At 40.7% G+C, this 24,831-nt stretch overlaps 2 protein-coding genes across 2 annotated transcripts in view; both read right to left on the reverse strand.

Moving 5' to 3' along the window:
- cp (ceruloplasmin) overlaps positions 1-10,128 on the reverse strand; it is a 28,021-nt gene extending 17,893 nt beyond the window's left edge. The window contains exons 1-9 of the mRNA XM_029708162.1: positions 10,074-10,128; positions 8,502-8,715; positions 7,771-8,015; positions 6,916-7,128; positions 6,123-6,419; positions 5,763-6,017; positions 5,041-5,206; positions 4,705-4,844; positions 26-166 (exon numbers count right to left, since the gene is read on the reverse strand). Of these exons, the coding sequence (XP_029564022.1) occupies positions 26-166; positions 4,705-4,844; positions 5,041-5,206; positions 5,763-6,017; positions 6,123-6,419; positions 6,916-7,128; positions 7,771-8,015; positions 8,502-8,715; positions 10,074-10,113 (1,711 nt within the window). The 5' untranslated portion in view covers positions 10,114-10,128. The remainder of the gene's footprint in view (positions 1-25; positions 167-4,704; positions 4,845-5,040; positions 5,207-5,762; positions 6,018-6,122; positions 6,420-6,915; positions 7,129-7,770; positions 8,016-8,501; positions 8,716-10,073) is intronic.
- A 573-nt stretch (positions 10,129-10,701) lies between these two features.
- Positions 10,702-24,124, reverse strand: tm4sf18 (transmembrane 4 L six family member 18). The gene is made up of 4 exons (XM_029708168.1): positions 23,707-24,124; positions 17,696-17,767; positions 14,531-14,673; positions 10,702-11,982 (listed from the first exon to the last, which is right to left on the reverse strand). Exons 1-4 carry the CDS (start codon positions 23,881-23,883, stop codon positions 11,784-11,786), a joined length of 591 nt encoding a protein of 196 aa, XP_029564028.1. The 5' UTR covers positions 23,884-24,124; the 3' UTR covers positions 10,702-11,783.
- Between the last annotated feature and the right edge of the window lie 707 nt (positions 24,125-24,831).

Genomic DNA, 24,831 nt, shown 5'->3' on the forward strand with positions numbered 1-24,831 from the left:
CACTCAATGTGTTACTACTTCTAACCTTCCAGTTCGTTATAGTAGAGAGTCCCAGACTGCTCGACGCTGTACTGCACCCCATGTGGCTGCATGGAGAACGGACGACTGGCCTTGTTCTTAAACACCACCTTGATGGTGTCTTCTTCCTCAGCCCTGATCACAGGACCTGCAACACACACGGCAGCCATTTAGTCATTAATACATTTATAGAAATATGCAATTTAGCAGTCGCTTTTATCCAAAGTAATAAAAAGTATGCATACATCTTTTTTTTTTTACGTTTGGGTGGTCCCGGGTATCGATCCCACTATTGAGGTGTTGTCATGATCTACCATGTATTATAAACTGGGTGGTTCGAGCCCTGAACGCTGATTAGCTGACAGCCATGGTATATCAGACTGTATACCACGGGTATGACAAAACATATTTTTTTTACTGCTCTAATTACGTTGGTAACCAGTTTTATAATAGCAATAAGGCACCTCGGTGGTTTGTGGTACATGGCCAATATACCACGGCTAAGGGCTGTATCCAGACACTCCGCGTTGTGCTGTGTGTAAGAACAGCCCACAGACGTGGTATATTGGCCATGTACCACAAACCTGCGAGGTGCCATTGCTTAAATCGACAGAGGACCCACTACAAGACTAGGGGGATAGATCTCCTAGTCCCGGAGCAACAGAATCAACCTGCAGTATGAATGAACTACAGTGACTAGTGAAAGTTTAAACATCCATTGCATAGTCTTCACATTTTAAAATGACCTCTAAAATGGGATTCAATTGGATTTACAGAGTTAGAGGCATAAATATCATAGCCCCAAAAAATGCTAACCACCCCTGTTATTGCTGAGAGGTTAGCATGTTTTCGGGGTATGATCTTTGTGCCTCTAACTTTCTCTCTCATCATTATTAATGATTCATTCATGAGTATCTGTAATCAGGGTAGCATCCACATTCATGTGAAAGAGTTCAGAATCAAATATTCTGTTATTATTTAAATAAAAAGTGACTCCAAAATGACACAATTCATTATTTACCATTAATTTCAATTTTAATTTATTTTGATTGAACCTTTATTTAACAAGGGTCGTCAGTTGAAAACAAATTATTATTTACAATGACGGCCTACCAAAAGGCAAAAAAGGCCTCCTGCTGGGACGGGGGCCTGGGATAATTTTTTTTTTTTAAATACAATATAAATATAGGACAAAACACATCACAACAAGAGAGACAACACAACACTACATAAAGAGAGACATAAGACAATAAAATAGCAAGGCAGCAACACATGACAACACAGCATGGTAGCAACCCAACATGGCAGCAGCACAACATGGTAGCAGAACAACATGGTAGCAGCACAACATGGTAGCAGCACAACATGACAACAACATGGTAGCAACACAACATGGCAGGAACATAACATGGTAGCAGCACAAAACATGGTACAAACATTGTTGGGCACAGACAACAGCACAAAGGGCAAAAAGGTAGAGACAACATTACATCACACAAAGCAGCCACAACTGTCAGTAAGAGTGTCCATGATTGAGTCTTTGAATGAAGAGATTGAGATAAAACTGTTCAGTTTGAGTGTTTGTTGCAGCTCCTTCCAGTCGCTAGCTGCAGCGAACTGAAAAGAGGAGCGACCCAGGGATGGGTGTGCTTTGGGGACCTTTAACAGAATGTGACTGGCAGAACGGGTGTTGTATGTGGAGGATGAGAGCTGCAGTAAATATCTCAGATAGGGGAGTGGGTTTTATAAATAAGCATCAACCAGTGGGTCTTGCGGCAGGTATACAGAGATGATCAGTTTACAGAGGAGTATAGAATGCATTGATGTGTCCTATAAGGAGCATTGGTGGCAAATCTGATGGCCGAATGGTAAAGAACATCTAGCCATTCGAGAGCACCCTTACCTGCCGATCTATAAATGACTTTGCCATAATCTAGCATGGGTAGGATGGTCATCTGAATCAGGGTTAGTTTGGCTGCTGCGGTGAAAGAGGAGCGACTACGATTGAGGAAACCAAGTCTAGATTTAACTTTAGCCTGCAGCTTTGATATGTGCTGAGAGAAGGACAGTGTACCGTCTAGCCATACTCCCAAGTACTTGTATGAGGTGACTACCTCAAGCTCTAAACCCTCAGAGGTAGTAATCACACCTGTGGGAAGAGGGGCATTCTTCTTACCAAACCACATGACCTTTGTTTTGGAGGTGTTCAGAACAAGGTTAAGGGTAGAGAAAGCTTGTTGGACACTAAGAAAGCTTTGTTGTAGAGCGTTTAACACAAAATCCAGGGAGGGCACAGCATTAGGCACAACATAATCCAAAGCACAACCAAAACAAACTGCAAATGCATCCAACAAGTTTGTAGAATCACATGCTTGATGTGTATTTAGTCATTGCGTGCTGGGAATATGGGACCAAATACAACATTTTTGACTACTACACTATAAGTGAATTTGTCTGAATAGTAATGACACCTGCAAATGGGGGGGACATAAAGTGCTTTCATTTCTAAAGAGCAAAAAAAGCTATGTAAGAAAATACTCTGAAGTTAAAGGAGTGTCCATTGTTTTCATCAAAATTGCTCAATACATTTGGTTGGGAATTATTGATGGACAGAAATATTCAAACCTTGTCTGTAATTTTCAAGCAAATTTAAGTCAGGACTGAGACCACTCAGGAACACTCAACAAGAGCATAATAATTGATTGGACTAAATTGTTTTTGGTATCTTTAAGTTTGTTTTCAGTGTATTAAACTGTTGATTTGATGATGTTTAAGTGTAAATGGTGCTGAAATAGCGGATTCAGGGCTCGTGTTGTCTTTGTGCTGACTTGTGGGTAACTCTGAGCTTGTGAATCAGTAGTTGTTCAGTAAACTGTCGCAAACATTAACTTGCTTAACCATGCTGCAGGTCATATAACTGTTTGTTACATGCAATATTTGCTTTGTGGACTTCACCACAGATGTTGCTCTCCGGTTTTGTGTAGTTGTCGCGGCCTTATTGTATATCACAGTGGCATGTGAATGAATGGGTTGTAGAGCAAACAACGCAAATATCACAACAGGTTTAATATGGCATTTTTACTGGCTTGGCTTGGCTTCCTTAGTGATTTTACCCACGCACCGCTACTGCCGATTTACACCTTTTGGAAAGCCATTCTGGTGTGTCTTTGGCATAAAAATTGGTGTAATTGTCCCTGGGCTTTGCTCCTTTCATATTTCTTCTGATCCTGACAAACTCCCCAGTCCCTGCAAATGACAAGCATACTCATAACATGATGCTGCCACCACCATGCTTGAAAATACAGAGGGTTTCACTCTGTGTTGTATTGGATTTGACCCAAACCTGTCGTTAATGTCTTTGCCATGTTGTCTAGCAGTACTACTTAACGGCCTTGTTGCACACAGAATGGATGATTTGGAGTGGATTCTTTAACACAGGCTTCCGTCTTGTGGCATTATCATGTTATGGGTATGCTTGTCACCAGCAGGGGAGTTTGTTAGGATAAATATGAAAGGAGCAAAGCCCAGGTAAAAAGTTAAAACCCGCCTCAGTCTTTTGATTTTGAAAAAAATCCATGAATATATGTTTTCCTAAGAGTTCGTCGAACATTATTCAAAATTATTCACAGCCATAATGGCTGTCAACAGTGCTTCCACCAAGTATTAACTCAGGGGTGTAGACTAACAGTAAACAACAGGTATAGACTAACAGTGAAATGCTTACTTATGTGCCCTTTCCCAACAATACAGAGACAGAGAAAATAGAAAAAGAATAGAAAAGTAATAACTCATAATAATAAATACACAATGAGTATAACTTGGCTCTATACACGGGGTACCAGCACCTAGTGGATGTGCAGGGCTACGGGGTAATTGAGGTAGATATGTACATATAACTAGGAGTAAAGTGACAGATGAATAACAGTAGCAGCAGCAGATGTGATGAGTTAAAAAAAGTAAAGTGCAAAAACGGTCAATGCAGATCGTCTGGTTAGCTATTTGGTTAACTATTTAACTAACTGTTTAACAGGCTTATGGCTTGGGGGTAGAAGCTGTTCAGGGTCCTGTTGGTCCTGCATTGGTACCACTTGCCGTGCGGTTGCAGAGAGAACAGTCTATGACTTGGGAGGCAGGAGTATTTGACAATTTTTAGGGCCTTCCTTTGACACCGCCTGGTATAGAAGTCCTGGATGGCAGGGAGCTTGGCCCTAGTGATGTACTGGGCCGTACGCACTACCCTCTGTAGCGCCTTGCCAAGCAGTCACCATACCAAGCGGTGATGCAGCCAGTCAAGATGCTCTCAATGGTGCAGCTGTATAACTTTTTGAGGATCTGAGGGCCCATTCTCAATCTTTTCAGCTTCCTGAGGGAAAATAGGTTTTGTCGTGCCCTCTTCATGACTGTGGTTGTGTGTGGACCATGATAGATCCTTAGTGATTTCGACACTGAGGAACTTGAAGCTCTCGACCCGGTCCACTACAGCCCGTCGATTTGAATGATCAATCAATACATCCTATTTTGTATTTTTTACTAATTTGGACAGTTTTATATAATTTTTCTTTCACTTTGAAAATGTGGAGTAGGTTGTGTAGATCGATAGGAAAATAATAGAATGTAATCCCTTTTTAGATTTCATTTCAAGGCAGCATAATGTGAAGACTGTGCAAGGGGTGTGTGGTACATTACCCAGAATCCCTAGGTGCAACTCCTCAGGTGTTCTCTCCTTTTGCACGGTGAAGGTGTTGTCTGTGTACTCCTTGTAATGGACCTTTTTATATTTCCCCCCAATACGATCGTTACCTCTCTGGAAGAACGTCTCTGAATCACTGAGGACATTCAGGAGGGACAAAGAACATGGCAACAGTCAGCACCAATACAAGGCCAGAAAACAACCACCCAGTCCCTTTCTATATTTTTTGGACCAGGTTTAAATTGGTAATGGGCAATAGTTACACACTCAAAAATCCCTTTTCAACTTAAAACAAGTGCGCCCAAACCACAGACGACAGTGATGTTACTGACCCGTCTGTGTTCAGAGGTTGCCCTGTGCCGTGGTTGACCTGTGAGGGAGCATAGTCCCACAGCACCTCCTCGGCAGCGATGAAGTACTCCCTCACCTCCCCGCTGGGCCGCGGCTTGTGGACAGCCGGGAAACACTTCTTTACCTCAAAGAGGGCCTGCATGCCCGCTGAGGTGAGGAAATCAGAGGAAGACAATCACTTTATCCCATCAGACACAGACGTCAGTTTAACATTTGATTGAGTTGTCAACTAACGTGAATTCATTGTGAAATCAACCCAAAATTTCTACCATGTCATTGAATTTAGGTTAAAAGTTGGGTGAAGAAAGGATATTCCTTTACACGGAGGAACTTTTTGCAAATCCAATCAGTTTTCCTCGTTGATTCAACGTTATCACATTGAATTGTTTGTTGAAATAATGTAGAAACAGCATTGATTCAAGCTGTTTGTGCCCAGTGGGATGTTACATTAACTTTGACTCTGGCAAAAAAATGTTCACTCTGTGACATGTCTTGTAACTTGTTGGGGAGTTGTTGTACTACCCTCTGATTGGCTGTCTATCTGGGCCCAAAGAATCTCGGAGTAGGTGATTAATTTTAACCTTCTAGATCGTTATTACTAATAGCATATGGCAAGGGAACACCTGGTCCTACAATGGATCAGCAGCCTATTCTCTGACATGCTTTTTGCATACAGTCCTTGGCTTGTAAAATACATACATACCCATCAGGTGGTCGTTGACCTGGCAGCTCAGCAGCCAGTGACCAGGGTTGTCAGCGGTCATCTCCACATTGGTGAATGTGGCTGGGAACAAGCTGACTGCGTCTGTGTGGTGACCAAGGTTGGTCAGGATTTGGCCGTGAAAGAACACTGAATGGATGTCCACCTCATTGCCCATGCCGATCAGGTGCCAGTGGATCTTGTTTCCGACACACATGCTCAGGTCAGGCAGGTTGCCGTACACAAAGCCATTGATCGCTGCAAGACAGTGGACACACTGTGTTAGTGGCCTATGATCGTGCGCGCGCGTGTGTGTGTGTGTGTGTGTGTGTGTATTAGTTTTATTTACGTTAATAATCTCACAGTGCATCAGGTTGCTCTCCTGGAATGCTTCATCCTCTTTGTCTACTTTAGCTGTGGGCTGTTGTGGGCTATTGGCTGCTGTTGATGGCTGTTGTGGGCTATTGGCTGCTGTTGATGGCTGTTGTGGGCTATTGGCTGCTGTTGATGGCTGTTGTGGGCTGTTGGCTGCTGTTGATGGCTGAGTGCAGTAGGTCTTGATGTTGTCGTCCAGGTACCAGCTCATGTTCTCGTCCGACACAGTGAACATCAGGACGTACGAGTAGTCTGCTGCCTTGTCACCATAGACATCCAGGGTACCTGCGCATCTCAGAAATAAACATCCATGTACATGAAAACATACTACGGCCTTTATGACACAGGGAGATGGTGTGTGGACTCTCTTCTCTAATCTCAGGATCACTGTTCCTCCTTAATCGCCACAATGGGCTAATAACACTATACATAAAACTCAAACAGTTCATTGTTTACATTTTTGTATTTTTATTTAACCTATATTTAACTAGGCAAGTCAGTTAAGAACATATTCTTATTTACAATGACAGCCTACACCAGCCAAACCTGGACGACGCTGGGCCAATTGTACGCCGCCCTATGGGACTTCCAATCACGGCCGGTTGTGATACAGCCTGGAATCGAATCAGAGTGTCTGTAGTGACGCCTCAAGCACTGAGATACAGTGCCATAGATCGCTGCGCCGCTCGGGAGCTCCAGTGGTGCAACACGATGTTGTTCTAAACCAGATCAGACCTACTGTTCATAACCAGCGTTTAGGTGCCCGATAAGAAGCCTGTACCTTTTTTACAGATGATGAGGGGTCCTACAAGTCCTGAGGCGATGTCTTGAGGTGCGTGGAGGTGGGAGTGATAGGCGCGTGCCAGGCAGTTGGTGTCCTCCTTGGTGGGGGCGTGGGTGTCGCTCAGGACCCACACGTAAGTGTAGCTCTTCCCAGGATCCACCCGGTCGTCATGTTTCTCCGCATCCGTCGTCTCGTCCGGGTACAGAGCACCTGGCAATATGGGAGTTATCTGGATCAGTGACTGACTTCCATTTGTCTTGGGGGGGAATACAGGCAGGTGGGAAAGGTGGACGCAGGGATTGAACCCCGGTCCCCATCATGTGACTTGTGCCAGGAGTATTACCCACCCTACTCACTCACTTCAGTCATAGGATTCACATTAGAAGGTGTCACTCCATTCACTCACTAGAGTCATAGGATTCACATTAGAAGGTGTCACTCCACTCACTACAGTCATAGGATTCACATTAGAGGGTGTCACTCCACTCACTTCAGTCATAGGATTCACATTAGAAGGTGTCACTCCACTCACTCACTACAGTCATAGGATTCACATTAGAGGGTGTCACTCCACTCACTTCAGTCATAGGATTCACATTAGAGGGTGTCACTCCATTCACTTCAGTCATAGGATTCACATTAGAAGGTGTCACTCCACTCACTAGTCATAGGATTCACATTCCATAATCTACAAATGGCTCCACACTCCATAATTAAAAGGGCAACACAATCCATAATCTCTGTTGCCTGCAGTTATGGCAAATGTCCATTTGTCTTGGAGGTTACCTTGATAATTATAGGATATTCTTTCCTCTATTCTACTATTCTAGACATCTATCCACATCCACTCACCCTCACTGGTCTTGTTGTACATGATTCCATGGGAGTGGATGGAGTAGGCCCTAGTGGCCATGTTCTTCAGATGGACCTTGATCACGTCCCCTTCCTCAGCCGACATCACAGGGCCCAGGAAGCCCAGCCACTTGGGCTTGGTTATCTCCTTTGTGTAGGTGGCGTCAGTGTACTGCAGGTAAACTGCTTTCTTGTACACGCTGCCGATCCGCTGGGGCCCACGCTCCAGGAACACAGCAGCGTGTCTGTAGTGGAGTGGAGGGGGTTAAGAGAAGAGACATAATTCACATTTCTACACACACACAGGGACTATGGAATGGATTCATCGCAAAAAAAAGTCTACATAGTATACAGTCTATATTACTTTAAAATATATATATATAAATAATAATCTAAATATTCTTCCACTTTTGACAGTATTTTGCGTAGATCAATGACAACAAAAAAATACAATTAAATCAATTTTAATCTCACTTTGTCACACAACAAAATGTGGAACTAGTCAAGAGGTGCGAATACTTTCTGAAGGCTCTGTATAATGTAGATTTCACTGTAGTATATCATATCAATACTGTGTTCAACTAATTCCTAAAACACTCCTACCAAACCTCCCAAAACCTCTACACATACAGTCTGTGTGTGAATATATATATATAGTAGGCCCTAATATATATATATATTATTACTTGTATTTTATTACTTCATCATGACAGTTGTACTGAATTACTCACTCATCTTCCTTCAGCAGTTTGTTGAGGATGATGTTTTTCCCAGCGGGAGCATAATCCCACTGGATCTCCTGAATCCCGATAAAATATTCCCGTGTGATACAGAACCCAGTGGCGAAGCACCCCAGTAGAAGGAGCAGGCTCGCTGTAGAACTCTCCATTTTGGCTCCAGGCAGGCAGATGACTTTTGTACAGAACTCACAACCTTTTATAGATACTGGGGTGATGGGTCCACACAGCCAATCACAAACAGGCAATGTGACCTCACACAAACACACACAGATGCAGAATCTCCAGACCTCTGACCTTTGACCTGGAGAAGGCCATCACTTATTTTCCCCAAATGGTATGTAGTACTTTATGTCTATCTGACTGCTACAAACACATACACACACACACATTGGTTTTACTCTTCAAGTGGGGACCAAATAAACGTATTCTCATTCAAAATCCTATTTTCCCTAACCGAACCTGAACCCCAAACCCCTAACCCTAAACTGAATCCCTAATACTAATTCTAACCCTAAACCTTAACCCCTGAGCCTAAATTATTATTTTTTCCTTTTGTCCTCATTTTTTTGTTTGTTTTTATTTTACTATCCCTGTGAGGACTTTTGGAACCCAAAAGGATAGTAAAGTTACACCACAAACACACACAAACACTGGCCACTGTGTACATAATTATACCCATTGTTACTTTGTCTACCAAATCCACAAAGAGAGCTTTATTTCTGACAACAATGGCCAATCACATCGTAGGACAATGAGTTGCTTCAGTCAATCCCTGGTAAACAGACACTATTTACATAAGACCCAAAAGAACACAGAGCATGACGCTGTGGTTTCCTAACTCGGAGCGAAAATCAACATGGTTTACAGGAATAGTCAAGGGAAATGTAGTATTCTTTCTAACAAAGATATCTACATATATTTTAAGATGTTGGGTATCCCTGGAAATAGTTGTTTTAACATAGCTTGACTCTTAGCACAGCTCCCCCGGGTATGAGGTAAGTTGCGCCAGAGGACAGGGTGAGTTAAGCCGCCTATAAATTTCTGTACTAAATTCTATTTTACCACTTCCTTTTTAAAACATGTCTATTTTTATTTCCCAAACACAATTCAACACAATCACAATAGCTGTTTTGTCTTTTTATCATTTGAAGCATCTTTTAACACAGGCTTAACACCTAACAAACACTATGTACTTTTTAAACACTTTTAACATAGGCCCTGTGGTTACTGCATATCACAGCAATAATGATTTGCGTTATGCCTGGGAAGAAAACACTTCAATTTGCTTAACTTGCCATTGGCTTAACCATTGGCTCAGCTTACCCCAAGACAAACGATTTGACTATATTTGCCAACACAGGAACAAGGATGCACTTTCATGCTAGGTTTAGGACCTCATATTGAAGGTTATAGAGACCCCAACTGATGTATAGAACAATCTTAAAATGATCTACTTTGGTTTGGATACAAGAATCATGAAACCTCTAACACAATACATTTATTTGACTTGGTGAAAATTAGTTTTCTGGACCTAACTTGCTTACCACTTTTGGCTCAACTTACCCCACTCTCCCCTACGGGAACTCCAGCATGTCCTCACCATAGGCTACTGAGGGTCAACCAGTGACGTGAGGAGACAACAATGACCTCTCAGTAATCTAAGGTCATGCAACAACAAAAAATCCCAATTAGTCAATGACTCTTCCCCAGACTAAAATGGGTCCGGCCCAATCTAACTGGTCAATGACAATAACCAAATCTACTTTTTGCTCTTGACCAATGGTTGTAGCCCAGCGTATTCCAAGTGGTGTTAAAATATTGTAGTTCTACATTTGAGCCAGATAGTGGGAGTATAACATCAGAACTATGGAAGTCTATGGAATGATGTGACAGTATGGCCCTGTACCAAATCGACCTCTAAACACTATGCCCTATGCACTTGTCGAGATATGAGAGGATTTGACAAGGTTAGCATATTGTAACAGCTCCACCTTTCCTTCTGATAGGCTAGGTGGAAGTCTCAGCATATTGATTAGAAATTGAGTGTAGCATTTAGGGGTCGATTTGGGATTACACCTATGACTTTTATAGCTGTCCAATGGTAAATACTTACTCAAATAGGTATCAAAGTATACAACTTTGACAAATATAGCATGTTTACTATAAAACAAAATAGGAATAATCAGAACAATTGAAATGGAAAATACTTATTTATTTAATTAAGACAGCACAAATGTTATAAAAATATTACAAATGCACTAAATATATAAAATTGACTTATTTTAACATCTAGAATCTGTGAGACAATCATTTACAATACACTTAAAATGAAAACATTAATACAAAAGACAAAACTCTCATACATCCATGTGATGACGTTTAATCAACGTGGAAAACTGATTGGATTTGCAAAAAATATTTTTATCCACCAAACTTAAAACATTTTACTGCAGTGAGCTAAATCAAGGTCACAAGGTTGGTGTTTCTGGGTAGTCTTAAACAAATCTACTTTGAAACAAAAGTATACGCCTCACACACATGGTTATAGGCTTAACAAAAGAAGACACCTGTACCATGTCAGATATAGAGTTAAAATGTATTACATTTTGAGTTTGCAACCCAATACTACACTTTAGATACATCACAGAAGACTGAAATATAACAAAACTGTTTGACAGAGAAACACCCGATAAAAAAAAAAAAAAGACAAAAAAAATAAATTGCTGTTTTTTTTAAATAGTGTTTTTTAATTATGACCCATTATGACTTTTTGTTGATTTCATGTAAAATTCGCCTTAGTTGACAACTCAACCAAATGTAAATCAAAACTAGACGTTGAACTGACATCTGTGCCCAGTGTGTTAAGACATAATATAAAAAATACAGACTATTGTTGCAGTCTATATAATACAAACGGTGTGTTTATAATACAGTGCTTTGTAATGAATACTATAAATTAACTGAACATTCAGACAGGTATCTCTCCCTCATACAGAGATGAGGCAGCATTCGCTTGAAAAATCACACTTCCTGATTCACACTTCCTGATTAGAAACCAATAAGGAGATAATAATGAGTGTCTAGGAAGCAATGTTCCCCCTGCTGGTAATGTACACTCTCCTGTTTTATGTGTCATTTCATGGGTATGCCTGTGTTGTGTTATGTTATGTGTGTGTGTGTGTGTGTGTGTGTGTGTGTGTGTGTGTGTGTGTGTGTGTGTGTGTGTGTGTGTGTGTGTGTGTGTGTGTGTGTGTGTGTGTGTGTGTGTTTTTATCAGGCGTTGAGGGTATAGTCCTGTTTGTAGCAGCAGGGTCTGCAGACAGCTGTCACCAGTCCATTGATGACCTGTAGGAAACAGATGATAAACTCCAACCCACTGAGACCCAGCAGGATGGACAGCAGAGTCACGTTCCACTCCACGATGCTGACAGGAGTTATACACTTAGACCACGTCTCCTGCTCAAACAGGTACCTGTAGACAAACACACGGAGAAAGTTGTAGTTTTGTGTATATATTCTGTAGTATTGTGTATATTGTAGTTTTGTGTATATATTCTGTAGTATTGGGTAGTATTGGGTAGTATTGTGTATATTAAGTTTAGAAGTTGTGAGGTGTTAAGAACAGGCTGTTATTTCATAACTCTGAACCAGTGTTGGAGTAGTAAACTACATGTAGTTAAACATTTAACTCCATTTTGTAGTAGCTTGCTGGTAGTTAAACTACATTTACATTTTAGTCATCTAGCAGAAGCTGTTATCCAGAGCAACTTACAGTAGTGAATGCATACATTTCATCCATTTTTTTTTCCCGTACTGGTCCCCCGTGGGAATCGAACCCACAACCCATGGCAAACACCATGCTCTACCAACTGAGCCACACGGGACCACCAAACTACATTTAAACCTGCGTAGTGTTTTCAGTAGTTAAATACTTTTCTGCCATGTAGAATTGTAGCTAACTATTGGCACTATACACTACTTTTTTTTGCAAAAAGAAAAGACAATACCCACATGAAAAAATGCTATAGTATAATATGGTAGTATAATACTATACTATTTACTGTAGTGTTTTTGCAGACTTTACAGTAGCATTTACTGTAGTGTTTTTGCAGACTTTACAGTAGCATTGACTGTAGTGTTTTTGCAGACTTTACAGTAGCATTGACTGTAGTGTTTTTGCAGACTTTACTGTAGCATTTACTGTAGTGTTTTTGCAGACTTTACAGTAGCATTTACTGTTGTGTTTTTGCAGACTTTACTGTAGCATTTACTGTTGTGTTTTTGTGGACTAAAGTCTGTAGAGACACTACAATGAATACTGTAGTAGTTACTGTAGTATACTGTAGTATTTAAAGTTAACTATAGTATAAATACTGTAGTAAAAGAAAACTGTAGTATAAACTATAGTAATTCATTATTTTTTTTGCGGATTGTAGTATAATGTTGTATTTGCTGTAGTGTTTTTGCAGACGTTACTGTAGTATTTACTATAGTGTTTGTGTTTTATTATATTTGAAATAGAAGTCTTTGTCCTTCAGGAAACGTACTGGAGAAATACTAAAAGAGCACATTTTCTACCACCTGTAGGGAGTTAGGACTGGGATCTGAACAGAGAGTTCAGAACTTCTGTTCTTTTCTACAACCTGTAGGGACACAATATATGATCTATACTTGGCATGTAGGTTTTTCACTTATGGTTGCCACACATTACGATATGTGGGAGGTGAATGGACAGGCTATATGTAAATGAAATACCGTTTTTTCGCGGATAATATTGTAGTATTTACTAGAGTGCTTTTTTGTGTGGATAGTATTTACTAAAGTGATGTTTTTATTCCATTTTATTTGGAATGGTAAGCCAGACAAAATTAAACATGCCTATTTATATAATGAATTTGAATTCGGAGGGCAGAAATGATTTCATATTTATATTATTAGACCTCTAACTAAAGGCTTCAGTCATACAAAACATACGCTTAAATCCCAACTGGTTCTCTAACAGATTAAGAATGGCTCATTCCTGTTCAAGAATGGCATTTTCCCATTTATTCAGATTACAATCTCTCACTTTCAGTTATTTGAAAATTAAATAATCTCCAAAAATATTGCTATTTTTAAAACAAGCCATAGAAAGTTGGTTGCAATTGCATTTTAATCCACCATAAAAAAACGAACAAATATTACAACAAATGTTATGGTTAAACTCGAATATACTAATTGATTGATTAATATACTAATTGATTGTGGGGCGGCAGGTAGCCTAGTGGTTAGAGCGTTGGACTAGTAACCGAAAGGTTGCTGGAGCGAATCCCCGAGCTGACAAGTTAAAAATCTGTAGTTCTGCCCCTGAACAAGGCAGTTAACCCACTGTTCCCTGGTAGGCTGTCATTGTAAATAAGAATTTGTTGTTAACTGACTTGCCTAGTTAAATAAAATGTTTTTTAAAACATTATATTTGGGGGGGATGGATATAATAAATAGGACTGGTGGAGTTATGTCACACATGCAGCTATATATATGGAAATATCTGCTCTATCCAAAATTATAACCAACTAATTGCAGCATTACCGCAAAAATGGAAGAGGCAAGTGGTAGGGGGAGAAAATAAGGAACTTGTCTGTTGACCCTGCATTAAGGACCAAAATTGGTTAAAGAAAATTGTGATAAATAAAAAAGTATACCAATTTATTGAATTGAATTTATTCAACTGAAATGTGTCTTCCGCATTTAACCCAACCCCTCTGAATCAGAGAGGTGAGGAGGGATGCCTTAATCAACAGCCACGTCTTCAGCGCTCATGGAACAGTGGGTTAACTGCCTTGTTCAGGAGCAGAACAACAGATTTTTACCTTGTCAGGTTGGGGATACGATCCACACACAACAGAAAAACACAGACATTTGTTTCTAATTCAGAAACTAAACAAAGCTTTAATAGCTAGAATATTTCCAGAATAAATTATTATATATTATTATATATTGTTATATATTAGCATTTCCTTTGAATCAAGGGTGGAACTAACCTTCCTCCCTCGTTGGCGAAGGGATAGGACCATCCCAGAGCGGTGACACACTGAGGTCCCTCCAACATGGCCATGGCAGAGATGACAAAACAGTACCCTGACCCGGCCAACCCAACTAACGCTGCCGTGACTGATCCACACATCTGGAATACACACACACACACATCTATAATACACACACACACATCTATAATACACATATATAATACAAATCTACAATACACACACACACACACATATATATATATATATATATATATATATATATATAATACACATCAAATCAAATGTATTTATATAGCCCTTCTTACATCAGCTGATATCGCAAAGTGCTGTACAGAAACCCAGCCTAAAACCCCAAACACCAAGCAATGCAGGTCTATAACACACACACACACACATATTTATATATAATACACATCCATAATACACATATAAAATACACATCTGCAATACACATATATAATACGCATCTATAATACACATATGTAATACATACATCTATAATATACATATATAAATAATACACATATATAATACACACATATAATATACATCTATAATACACATATATAATACATGCATATATAATACACATCTATAATACATACACACATATAATACACATCTATAATACACATATGTAATACACATATATATAATGCACACACACACATATGTATATAATAAGCATCTATAATACACATATATAATACAAATCTCCAATACACACATATAATACACATCTGCAATACACATCCATAATACACAACTATAATACACATAAATAATACACACCCATCTATAATACACATCTATAATACACACACACACATAATACACACATATAATACACATATATAATACACATATATAATACACATCGATAATACACTTTTATAATCACGTATATAATACACATGTATAATACACACATACCTGTAATACACACATATAATACACTTATATAATACTCATATATATACACACATCTATAATACACATGTATAATAACCATCTGTAATACACATCTATAATACACATATATAATACACATACATATATATATATATATATATATACTGTATATACACACACACACTACCGTTCAAAACTTTGGGGTCACTTAGAAATGTCCTTGTATTTGAAAGAAAAGCACATTTTTTTGTCCGTTAAAATAACATCAAATTGATCAGAAATACTGTGTAGACATTGTTAATGTTGTAAATGACTATTGTAGCTGGAAACAGATGATTTTTTATGGAATATCTACATAGGCGTACAGAGGCCCATTATCAGCAACCATCACTCCTGTGTTCTAATGGCATGTTGTGTTAGCTAATACAAGTTCATTTTAAAAGGCTAATTGATCATTAGAAAATCCTTTTGCAATTATGTTAGCACAGCTGAAAACTGTTGTGAAGGTTAGTAATAAAACTGGCCTTCTTTAGACTAGTTGTGTATCTGGAGCATCAGCATTTGTGGGTTCGATTACAGGCTCAAAATGGCCAGAAACAAAGAACTTTCTTCTGAAACTCATCAGTCTATTCTTTTTCTGAGAAATGAAGGCTATTCCATGTGAGAAATTGCTAAGAAACTGTAGTGCAACGTTGTGTATTACTCCATTCAAAGAACAGCGCAAACTGGCTCTAACCAGAATAGAAAGAGGAGTGGGAGGCCCCGGTGCACAACTGAGCAAGAGGACAAGTACATTAGAGTGTCTAGTTTGAGAAACAGACGCATCACAAGTCCTCAACTGGCAGCTTCATTAAATAGTACCCGCAAAACACCAGTCTCAATGTCAGCAGTGAAGAGGCGACCCCGGGATGCTGGCCTTCTAGGCAGAGTTGCAAAGAAAAAGCCATATCTCAGACTAGCCAATAAAAAGAAAAGATTAAGATGGGCAAAAGAACACAGACTGGACAGAGGAAGATTGGAAAAAAGTGTTATGGACAGACGAATCTACGTTTGAGGTGTTCGGATCACAAAGAAGAACATTCGTGAGACGCCGAAAAGATGCTGGAGTAGTGTTTGACGCCATCTGTCAAGCATGGTGGAGGCAATGTGATGGTCTGGGGGTGCTTTGGTGGTGGTAAAGTTTGTACAGGGTAAAAGGGATCTTGAAGAAGGAAGGCTATCACTCCATTTTGCAACGCCATGCCATACCCTCTGGACAGCGCTTAATTAGAGCCAATTTCCTCCTACAACAGGACAATGACCCAAAGCACAGCTCCAAACTATGCAAGAACTATTTAGGGAAGAAGCAGTCAGCTGGTATTCTGTCTATAATGGAGTGGCCAGCACAGTCACCGGATCTCAACCCTATTGAGCTGTTGTGGGAGCAGCTTGACCGTATGGTACGTAAGAAGTGCCCATCAAGCCAATCCAACTGTGGGAGGTGCTTCAGGAAGCATGGGGTTAAATCTCTTCAGATTACCTCAACAAATTGACAACTAGAATGCCAAAGGTCTGCAAGGCTGTAATTGTTGCAAAGTTTGAAGGACCCAATTATTATTTCAATTAAAAATCATTATTTATGACCTTGCCAACGTCTTGACTATATTTTCTATTCATTTTGCAATTCTTTTCATGTATATTTTCATGGAAAACACAGAAATGTCTAAGTGACCTTTGAACGGTAGTGTATATATATAATCTCTCTTACACACACACACACACACACACACACACACAAACACACACACACACACACACAGAGAGAGAGAGATAGTGTTCAGGCCTGCCTGTTACACCCAGAACAGCTGCATAACAATCCCCATGAGAGGAGTGTGTGGGTGTGTGAGGAGAAATGCAAAACATTTTATACACAGATAAGGTTCTGCTCCTCTTCCCGGCCCAGATGCTTTGTACTCCCTGATGGTGAAGCCTCCTCCTCATATCATTAGTGTACCCGCTAATAGTGTTACAATGGCCCTATGTTTAATTAGCTAAGCATAGCCTACCTAGTTTTTGCATTAGCTTAGCACAAGTGTTAAAATTTACCATTGTAATATCAGTGATTATATTAATAGGATCAAAGCCAAAAAAAGTGGTGGACAGTTTGATGAAAAAGCTTGAAATAAAGTTTAAAATCCAGGCATGTCACATGATCTCACAAAACACAAGGCCCTAATGACGAGACGTAACCAAAGCATCAGTACTCACCACGAAGCGTTCATTCCAACAGCAGCCTGTACACTTCCCCAGGCTGATGAACACGACAGCAGGCAAGAACATCTACAGAGACACACAACAGGGGAAAATCTCAGGTTCTGCCGTGGTATGATATTTCAGTGCATCAATCCATCATCTATAGACAGTATCCTCAAGAGCTCTGTTGTTGTAGCACTGTATTGTACTGAACTGTACTGTAAAACTATCGCTAATCACAACAACAACAAAAAAAGATGGTCCATAGAACAGGTTCATAAAAAGGTGGCTATTTCCCCACTCTACTGTAGGTGTCTGGTAAAATAAAACTCCTAGGGTGTGTTGGAGGAGGAGCTGACAACCATTTCCCTTTGTGTCCTATTGTATCTCCACAGTTAGGAAAACAGCTGAGGGAAGGTCGAAGGTCAAAACATCCAGGATACAGCCATGTAGCCTCAACCCCACTCTTACAAAAAACAGCAAAAGATCAATTCCTTACACACATGGATTTACTAAAATCAGATTAGCACCTGTGTCAGATTAGCACCTGTGTCAGATTAATACCTGTGTCAGATTAGCACCTGTGTCAGATTAATACCTGTGTCAGATTAATACCTGTGTCAGATTAGCACCTGTGTCAGATTAGCACCTGTGTCAGATTAGCACCTGTGTCAGATTAATACCTGTGTCAGAGTAGCACCTGTCAGATTAGCACCTGTGTCAGAGTAGCGCCTGTCAGATTATTAACTGTGTCAGATTAGCACCTGTGTCAGAGTAGCGCCTGTCAGATTATTAACTGTGTCAGATTAGCACCTGTGTCAGATTAGCACCTGTTTCATATGAAACTGTTCCCTAAATTTCTCTTAATTATCTTCATCTTTTATTCTACCTTTTGCTCCCTGAACCGCTTGTTAACCTGACCTGTAGCCGGTGTAGTAACAACAGGATGATATATACTGGAGCCGGTGTAGTAACAACAGGATGATATATACTGGAGCCGGTGTAGTAACAACAGGATGATATATACTGGAGCCGGTGTAGTAACAACAGGATGATATATACTGGAGCCGGTGTAGTAACAACAGGATGATATATACTGGAGCCGGTGTAGTAACAACAGGATGATATATACTGGAGCCGGTGTAGTAACAACAGGATGATATATACTGTAGCCGGTGTAGTAACAACAGGATGATATATACTGGAGCCGGTGTAGTAACAACAGGATGATATATACTGGAGCCGGTGTAGTAACAACAGGATGATATATACTGGAGCCGGTGTAGTAACAACAGGATGATATATACTGGAGCGGTGTAGTAACAACAGGATGATATATACTGGAGCCGGTGTAGTAACAACAGGATGATATATACTGGAGCCGGTGTAGTAACAACAGGATGATATATACTGGAGCCGGTGTAGTAACAACAGGATGATATATACTGGAGCCGGTGTAGTAACAACAGGATGATATATACTGGAGCCGGTGTAGTAACAACAGGATGATATATACTGGAGCCGGTGTAGTAACAGGATGATATATACTGGAGCCGGTGTAGTAACAACAGGATGATATATACTGGAGCCGGTGTAGTAACAACAGGATGATATATACTGGAGCCGGTGTAGTAACAACACGATGTTATATACTGTAGCCGGTGTAGTAACAGGATGATATATACTGTAGCCGGTGTAGTAACAACAGGATGATATATACTGGAGCCGGTGTAGTAACAACAGGATGATATATACTGGAGCCGGTGTAGTAACAACAGGATGATATATACTGTAGCCGGTGTAGTAACAACAGGATGATATATACTGGAGCCGGTGTAGTAACAGGATGATATATACTGTAGCCGGTGTAGTAACAGGATGATATATACTGTAGCCGGTGTAGTAACAACAGGATGATATATACTGTAGCCGGTGTAGTAACAGGATGATATATACTGTAGCCGATGTAGTTACAACAGGATGATATATACTGTAGCCGGTGTAGTAACAACAGGATGATATATACTGTAGCCGGCGTAGTAACAACAGGATGATATATACTGTAGCCGGTGTAGTAACAACAGGATGATATATACTGTAGCCGATGTAGTAACAACAGGATGATATATACTGTAGCCGGTGTAGTAACAGGATGATATATACTGTAGCCGGTGTAGTAACAGGATGATATATACTGTAGCCGGTGTAGTAACAGGATGATATATACTGGAGCCGGTGTAGTAACAACAGGATGATATATACTGTAGCCGGTGTAGTAACAACAGGATGAAATATACTGGAGCCGGTGTAGTAACAACAGGATGTAATATACTGTAGCCGGTGTAGTAACAACAGGATGATATATACTGTAGCCGGCGTAGTAACAACAGGATGATATATACTGTAGCCGGTGTAGTAACAACAGGATGATATATACTGTAGCCGGTGTAGTAACAGGATGATATATACTGTAGCCGGTGTAGTAACAACAGGATGATATATACTGTAGCCGGTGTAGTAACAGGATGATATATACTGGAGCCGGTGTAGTAACAGGATGATATATACTGTAGCCGGTGTAGTAACAACAGGATGATATATACTGTAGCCGGTGTAGTAACAACAGGATGATATATACTGTAGCCGGCGTAGTAACAACAGGATGATATATACTGTAGCCGGCGTAGTAACAACAGGATGATGTATACTGTAGCCGGCGTAGTAACAACAGGATGCTTTATACTGTAGCCGGTGTAGTAACAACAGGGTGATATATACTGTAGCCGGTGTAGTAACAACAGGATGATATATACTGTAGCCGGTGTAGTAACAACAGGATGATATATACTGGAGCCGGTGTAGTAACAACAGGATGTAATATACTGTAGCCGGTGTAGTAACAACAGGATGATATATACTGTAGCCGGCGTAGTAACAACAGGATGATATATACTGTAGCCGGTGTAGTAACAACAGGATGATATATACTGTAGCCGGTGTAGTAACAGGATGATATATACTGTAGCCGGTGTAGTAACAACAGGATGATATATACTGTAGCCGGTGTAGTAACAGGATGATATATACTGTAGCCGATGTAGTTACAACAGGATGATATATACTGTAGCCGGTGTAGTAACAACAGGATGATATATACTGTAGCCGGCGTAGTAACAACAGGATGATATATACTGTAGCCGGTGTAGTAACAACAGGATGATATATACTGTAGCCGATGTAGTAACAACAGGATGATATATACTGTAGCCGGTGTAGTAACAGGATGATATATACTGTAGCCGGTGTAGTAACAGGATGATATATACTGTAGCCGGTGTAGTAACAGGATGATATATACTGGAGCCGGTGTAGTAACAACAGGATGATATATACTGTAGCCGGTGTAGTAACAACAGGATGAAATATACTGGAGCCGGTGTAGTAACAACAGGATGTAATATACTGTAGCCGGTGTAGTAACAACAGGATGATATATACTGTAGCCGGCGTAGTAACAACAGGATGATATATACTGTAGCCGGTGTAGTAACAACAGGATGATATATACTGTAGCCGGTGTAGTAACAGGATGATATATACTGTAGCCGGTGTAGTAACAACAGGATGATATATACTGTAGCCGGTGTAGTAACAGGATGATATATACTGTAGCCGGTGTAGTAACAGGATGATATATACTGTAGCCGGTGTAGTAACAGGATGATATATACTGTAGCCGGTGTAGTAACAACAGGAAGATATATAATGTAGCCGGTGTAGTAACAACAGGATGATATATACTGTAGCCGGTGTAGTAACAACAGGATGATATATACTGTAGCCGGTGTAGTAACAGGATGATATATACTGTAGCCGGTGTAGTAACAGGATGATATATACTGTAGCCGGTGTAGTAACAACAGGATGTAATATACTGTAGCCGGTGTAGTAACAGGATGATATATACTGGAGCCGGTGTAGTAACAGGATGATATATACTGTAGCCGGTGTAGTAACAACAGGATGATATATACTGTAGCCGGTGTAGTAACAACAGGATGATATATACTGTAGCCGGCGTAGTAACAACAGGATGATATATACTGTAGCCGGCGTAGTAACAACAGGATGATATATACTGTAGCCGGCGTAGTAACAACAGGATGATATATACTGTAGCCGGTGTAGTAACAACAGGGTGATATATACTGTAGCCGGTGTAGTAACAACAGGATGATATATACTGTAGCCGGTGTAGTAACAACAGGATGATATATACTGTAGCCGGTGTAGTAACAACAGGATGATATATACTGTAGCCGGTGTAGTAACAGGATGATATATACTGTAGCCGGTGTAGTAACAACAGGATGTAATATACTGTAGCCGGTGTAGTAACAGGATGATATATACTGGAGCCGGTGTAGTAACAGGATGATATATACTGTAGCCGGTGTAGTAACAACAGGATGATATATACTGTAGCCGGTGTAGTAACAACAGGATGATATATACTGTAGCCGGCGTAGTAACAACAGGATGATATATACTGTAGCCGGCGTAGTAACAACAGGATGATATATACTCTAGCCGGCGTAGTAACAACAGGATGATATATACTGTAGCCGGTGTAGTAACAACAGGGTGATATATACTGTAGCCGGTGTAGTAACAACAGGATGATATATACTGGAGCCGGTGTAGTAACAGGATGATATATACTGTAGCCGGTGTAGTAACAACAGGATGATATATACTGTAGCCGGTGTAGTAACAACAGGATGATATATACTGTAGCCGGCGTAGTAACAACAGGATGATATATACTGTAGCCGGCGTAGTAACAACAGGATGATATATACTGTAGCCGGCGTAGTAACAACAGGATGATATATACTGTAGCCGGTGTAGTAACAACAGGGTGATATATACTGTAGCCGGTGTAGTAACAACAGGATGATATATACTGTAGCCGGTGTAGTAACAACAGGATGATATATACTGTAGCCGGTGTAGTAACAACAGGATTATATATACTGTAGCCGGTGTAGTAACAGGATGATATATACTGTAGCCGGTGTAGTAACAGGATGATATATACTGTAGCCGGTGTAGTAACAGGATGATATATACTGGAGCCGGTGTAGTAACAACAGGATGATATATACTGTAGCCGGTGTAGTAACAACAGGATGATATATACTGGAGCCGGTGTAGTAACAACAGGATGATATATACTGTAGCCGGTGTAGTAACAACAGGATGATATATACTGTAGCCGGCGTAGTAACAACAGGATGATATATACTGTAGCCGGTGTAGTAACAACAGGATGATATATACTGTAGCCGGTGTAGTAACAGGATGATATATACTGTAGCCGGTGTAGTAACAACAGGATGATATATACTGTAGCCGGTGTAGTAACAGGATGATATATACTGTAGCCGGTGTAGTAACAGGATGATATATACTGTAGCCGGTGTAGTAACAGGATGATATATACTGTAGCCGGTGTAGTAACAACAGGAAGATATATACTGTAGCCGGTGTAGTAACAACAGGATGATATATACTGTAGCCGGTGTAGTAACAACAGGATGATATATACTGTAGCCGGTGTAGTAACAGGATGATATATACTGTAGCCGGTGTAGTAACAGGATGATATATACTGTAGCCGGTGTAGTAACAACAGGATGATATATACTGTAGCCGGTGTAGTAACAGGATGATATATACTGGAGCCGGTGTAGTAACAGGATGATATATACTGTAGCCGGTGTAGTAACAACAGGATGATATATACTGTAGCCGGTGTAGTAACAACAGGATGATATATACTGTAGCCGGTGTAGTAACAACAGGATGATATATACTGTAGCCGGTGTAGTAACAACAGGATGATATATACTGTAGCCGGTGTAGTAACAGGATGATATATACTGTAGCCGGTGTAGTAACAACAGGATGATATATACTGTAGCCGGTGTAGTAACAGGATGATATATACTGTAGCTACTCACCAACGCGCCTCCCCCTCCGATGCCCATCATGAACCAGACCCCCCTGGACAGGTTCTCCTGTTGCACGTATTGGATCTCTCCTCCAGGGAAGAACAGCAGAACGTTGGCCACAATACAGCACACCGCCAGGGGAAGGAGGGCAAAGCCCAGCGACCGCACAAAACCCGTAGAGCACATCGCCCCTACCACACAGGAGGACGAGGAGGACGAGGAATGAAGAGGAGAGGAGGAGTGGAGCGGGGATCACCAAGGAGACCAGCGAGTGGAGAGAGGAGTGTAAAAATGCAGAGAGCGGGTTAGAGGATCTGTGAAGAGAGGAATGGAGGGTAAGAATGGAGAGAGAGAGAGAGAGAGAGAGGAAGGTCTGGGGTCTGTCCACAGCTGTAATCCAGGAAGGAAACTGAATGGTTTCCCTAGTGTGTATGGGTTTTAACTGAACCCTCCACCTCCTGAGAGTCTGAGGCTGATGACGCAACCAGCTCCATTTTAGGGCGAGGGGCCGAGTGGAACAGGCGCCACAGGAAGAGAGAAGGGTGAGGGTCTTGAGCCCTGACCAATCCCTCAGGGCCGGAAAGCATTCTGTCCGAAAAAACTATGAAAAATCCCTTAGGGATTCAGAGAGTGGGGGGGGGGGGGGGGGGGGGGGGGGGGACAGAGAGTAAGAAAGAAAGTGACAGAGGGAAGAGGGAGAGAAAGAGAGACAGACAGAGACACAGAGAGCGATACAAAGGGAGTATGTGTTTTGATATGATTCCCCATTGACAGCTGGTCTTACTGGGGTCTGACACGACTAAAAATGCATTACAATTGACATATATTTATGGAACCTAGTCCACAATACTCCAGGGGGCGGTGAACTGTGAACGCCCTGACAAAGTTAACCAACAGGTCAACAGACCACCACAAAGAGTATACAGTATGAACAGCAGAGGATTTTGGTTTGTAAAAGCAGATACAATCCCTTTTACGTATTTCTTTGAACAATGAAGCTAAAACAATGGCTGCCCTCCAGGACATCTACAGCACTTGGTGTCACAGAGAAACCAAGAAGATTGTCAAGGACCTCTACCATTTAGACCTCTTGACTTTTTCCACATTTTGTTACATTACAGCCTTATTCTAAAA

The sequence above is a fragment of the Salmo trutta genome, chromosome 22 (genome assembly GCF_901001165.1).
Source record: "Salmo trutta chromosome 22, fSalTru1.1, whole genome shotgun sequence".
Taxonomy (NCBI): Eukaryota; Metazoa; Chordata; class Actinopteri; order Salmoniformes; family Salmonidae; genus Salmo; species Salmo trutta.

What these genes read in the sequence shown, in the direction of transcription:
- tm4sf18 (XM_029708168.1), bottom strand. Translation starts at nt 23,883, where the DNA reads ATGTGCTCTACGGGTTTTGTGCGGTCGCTGGGCTTTGCCCTCCTTCCC. An exon ending in GTTGGAATGAACGCTTCGTG is followed by an intron (nt 14,674 to 17,695) that starts GTGAGTACTGAT and finishes TGTGTATTCCAG; the next exon opens with ATGTGTGGATCAGTCACGGC. An exon ending in TTCGCCAACGAGGGAGGAAG is followed by an intron (nt 11,983 to 14,530) that starts GTTAGTTCCACC and finishes GTTTGTCTACAG; the next exon opens with GTACCTGTTTGAGCAGGAGA.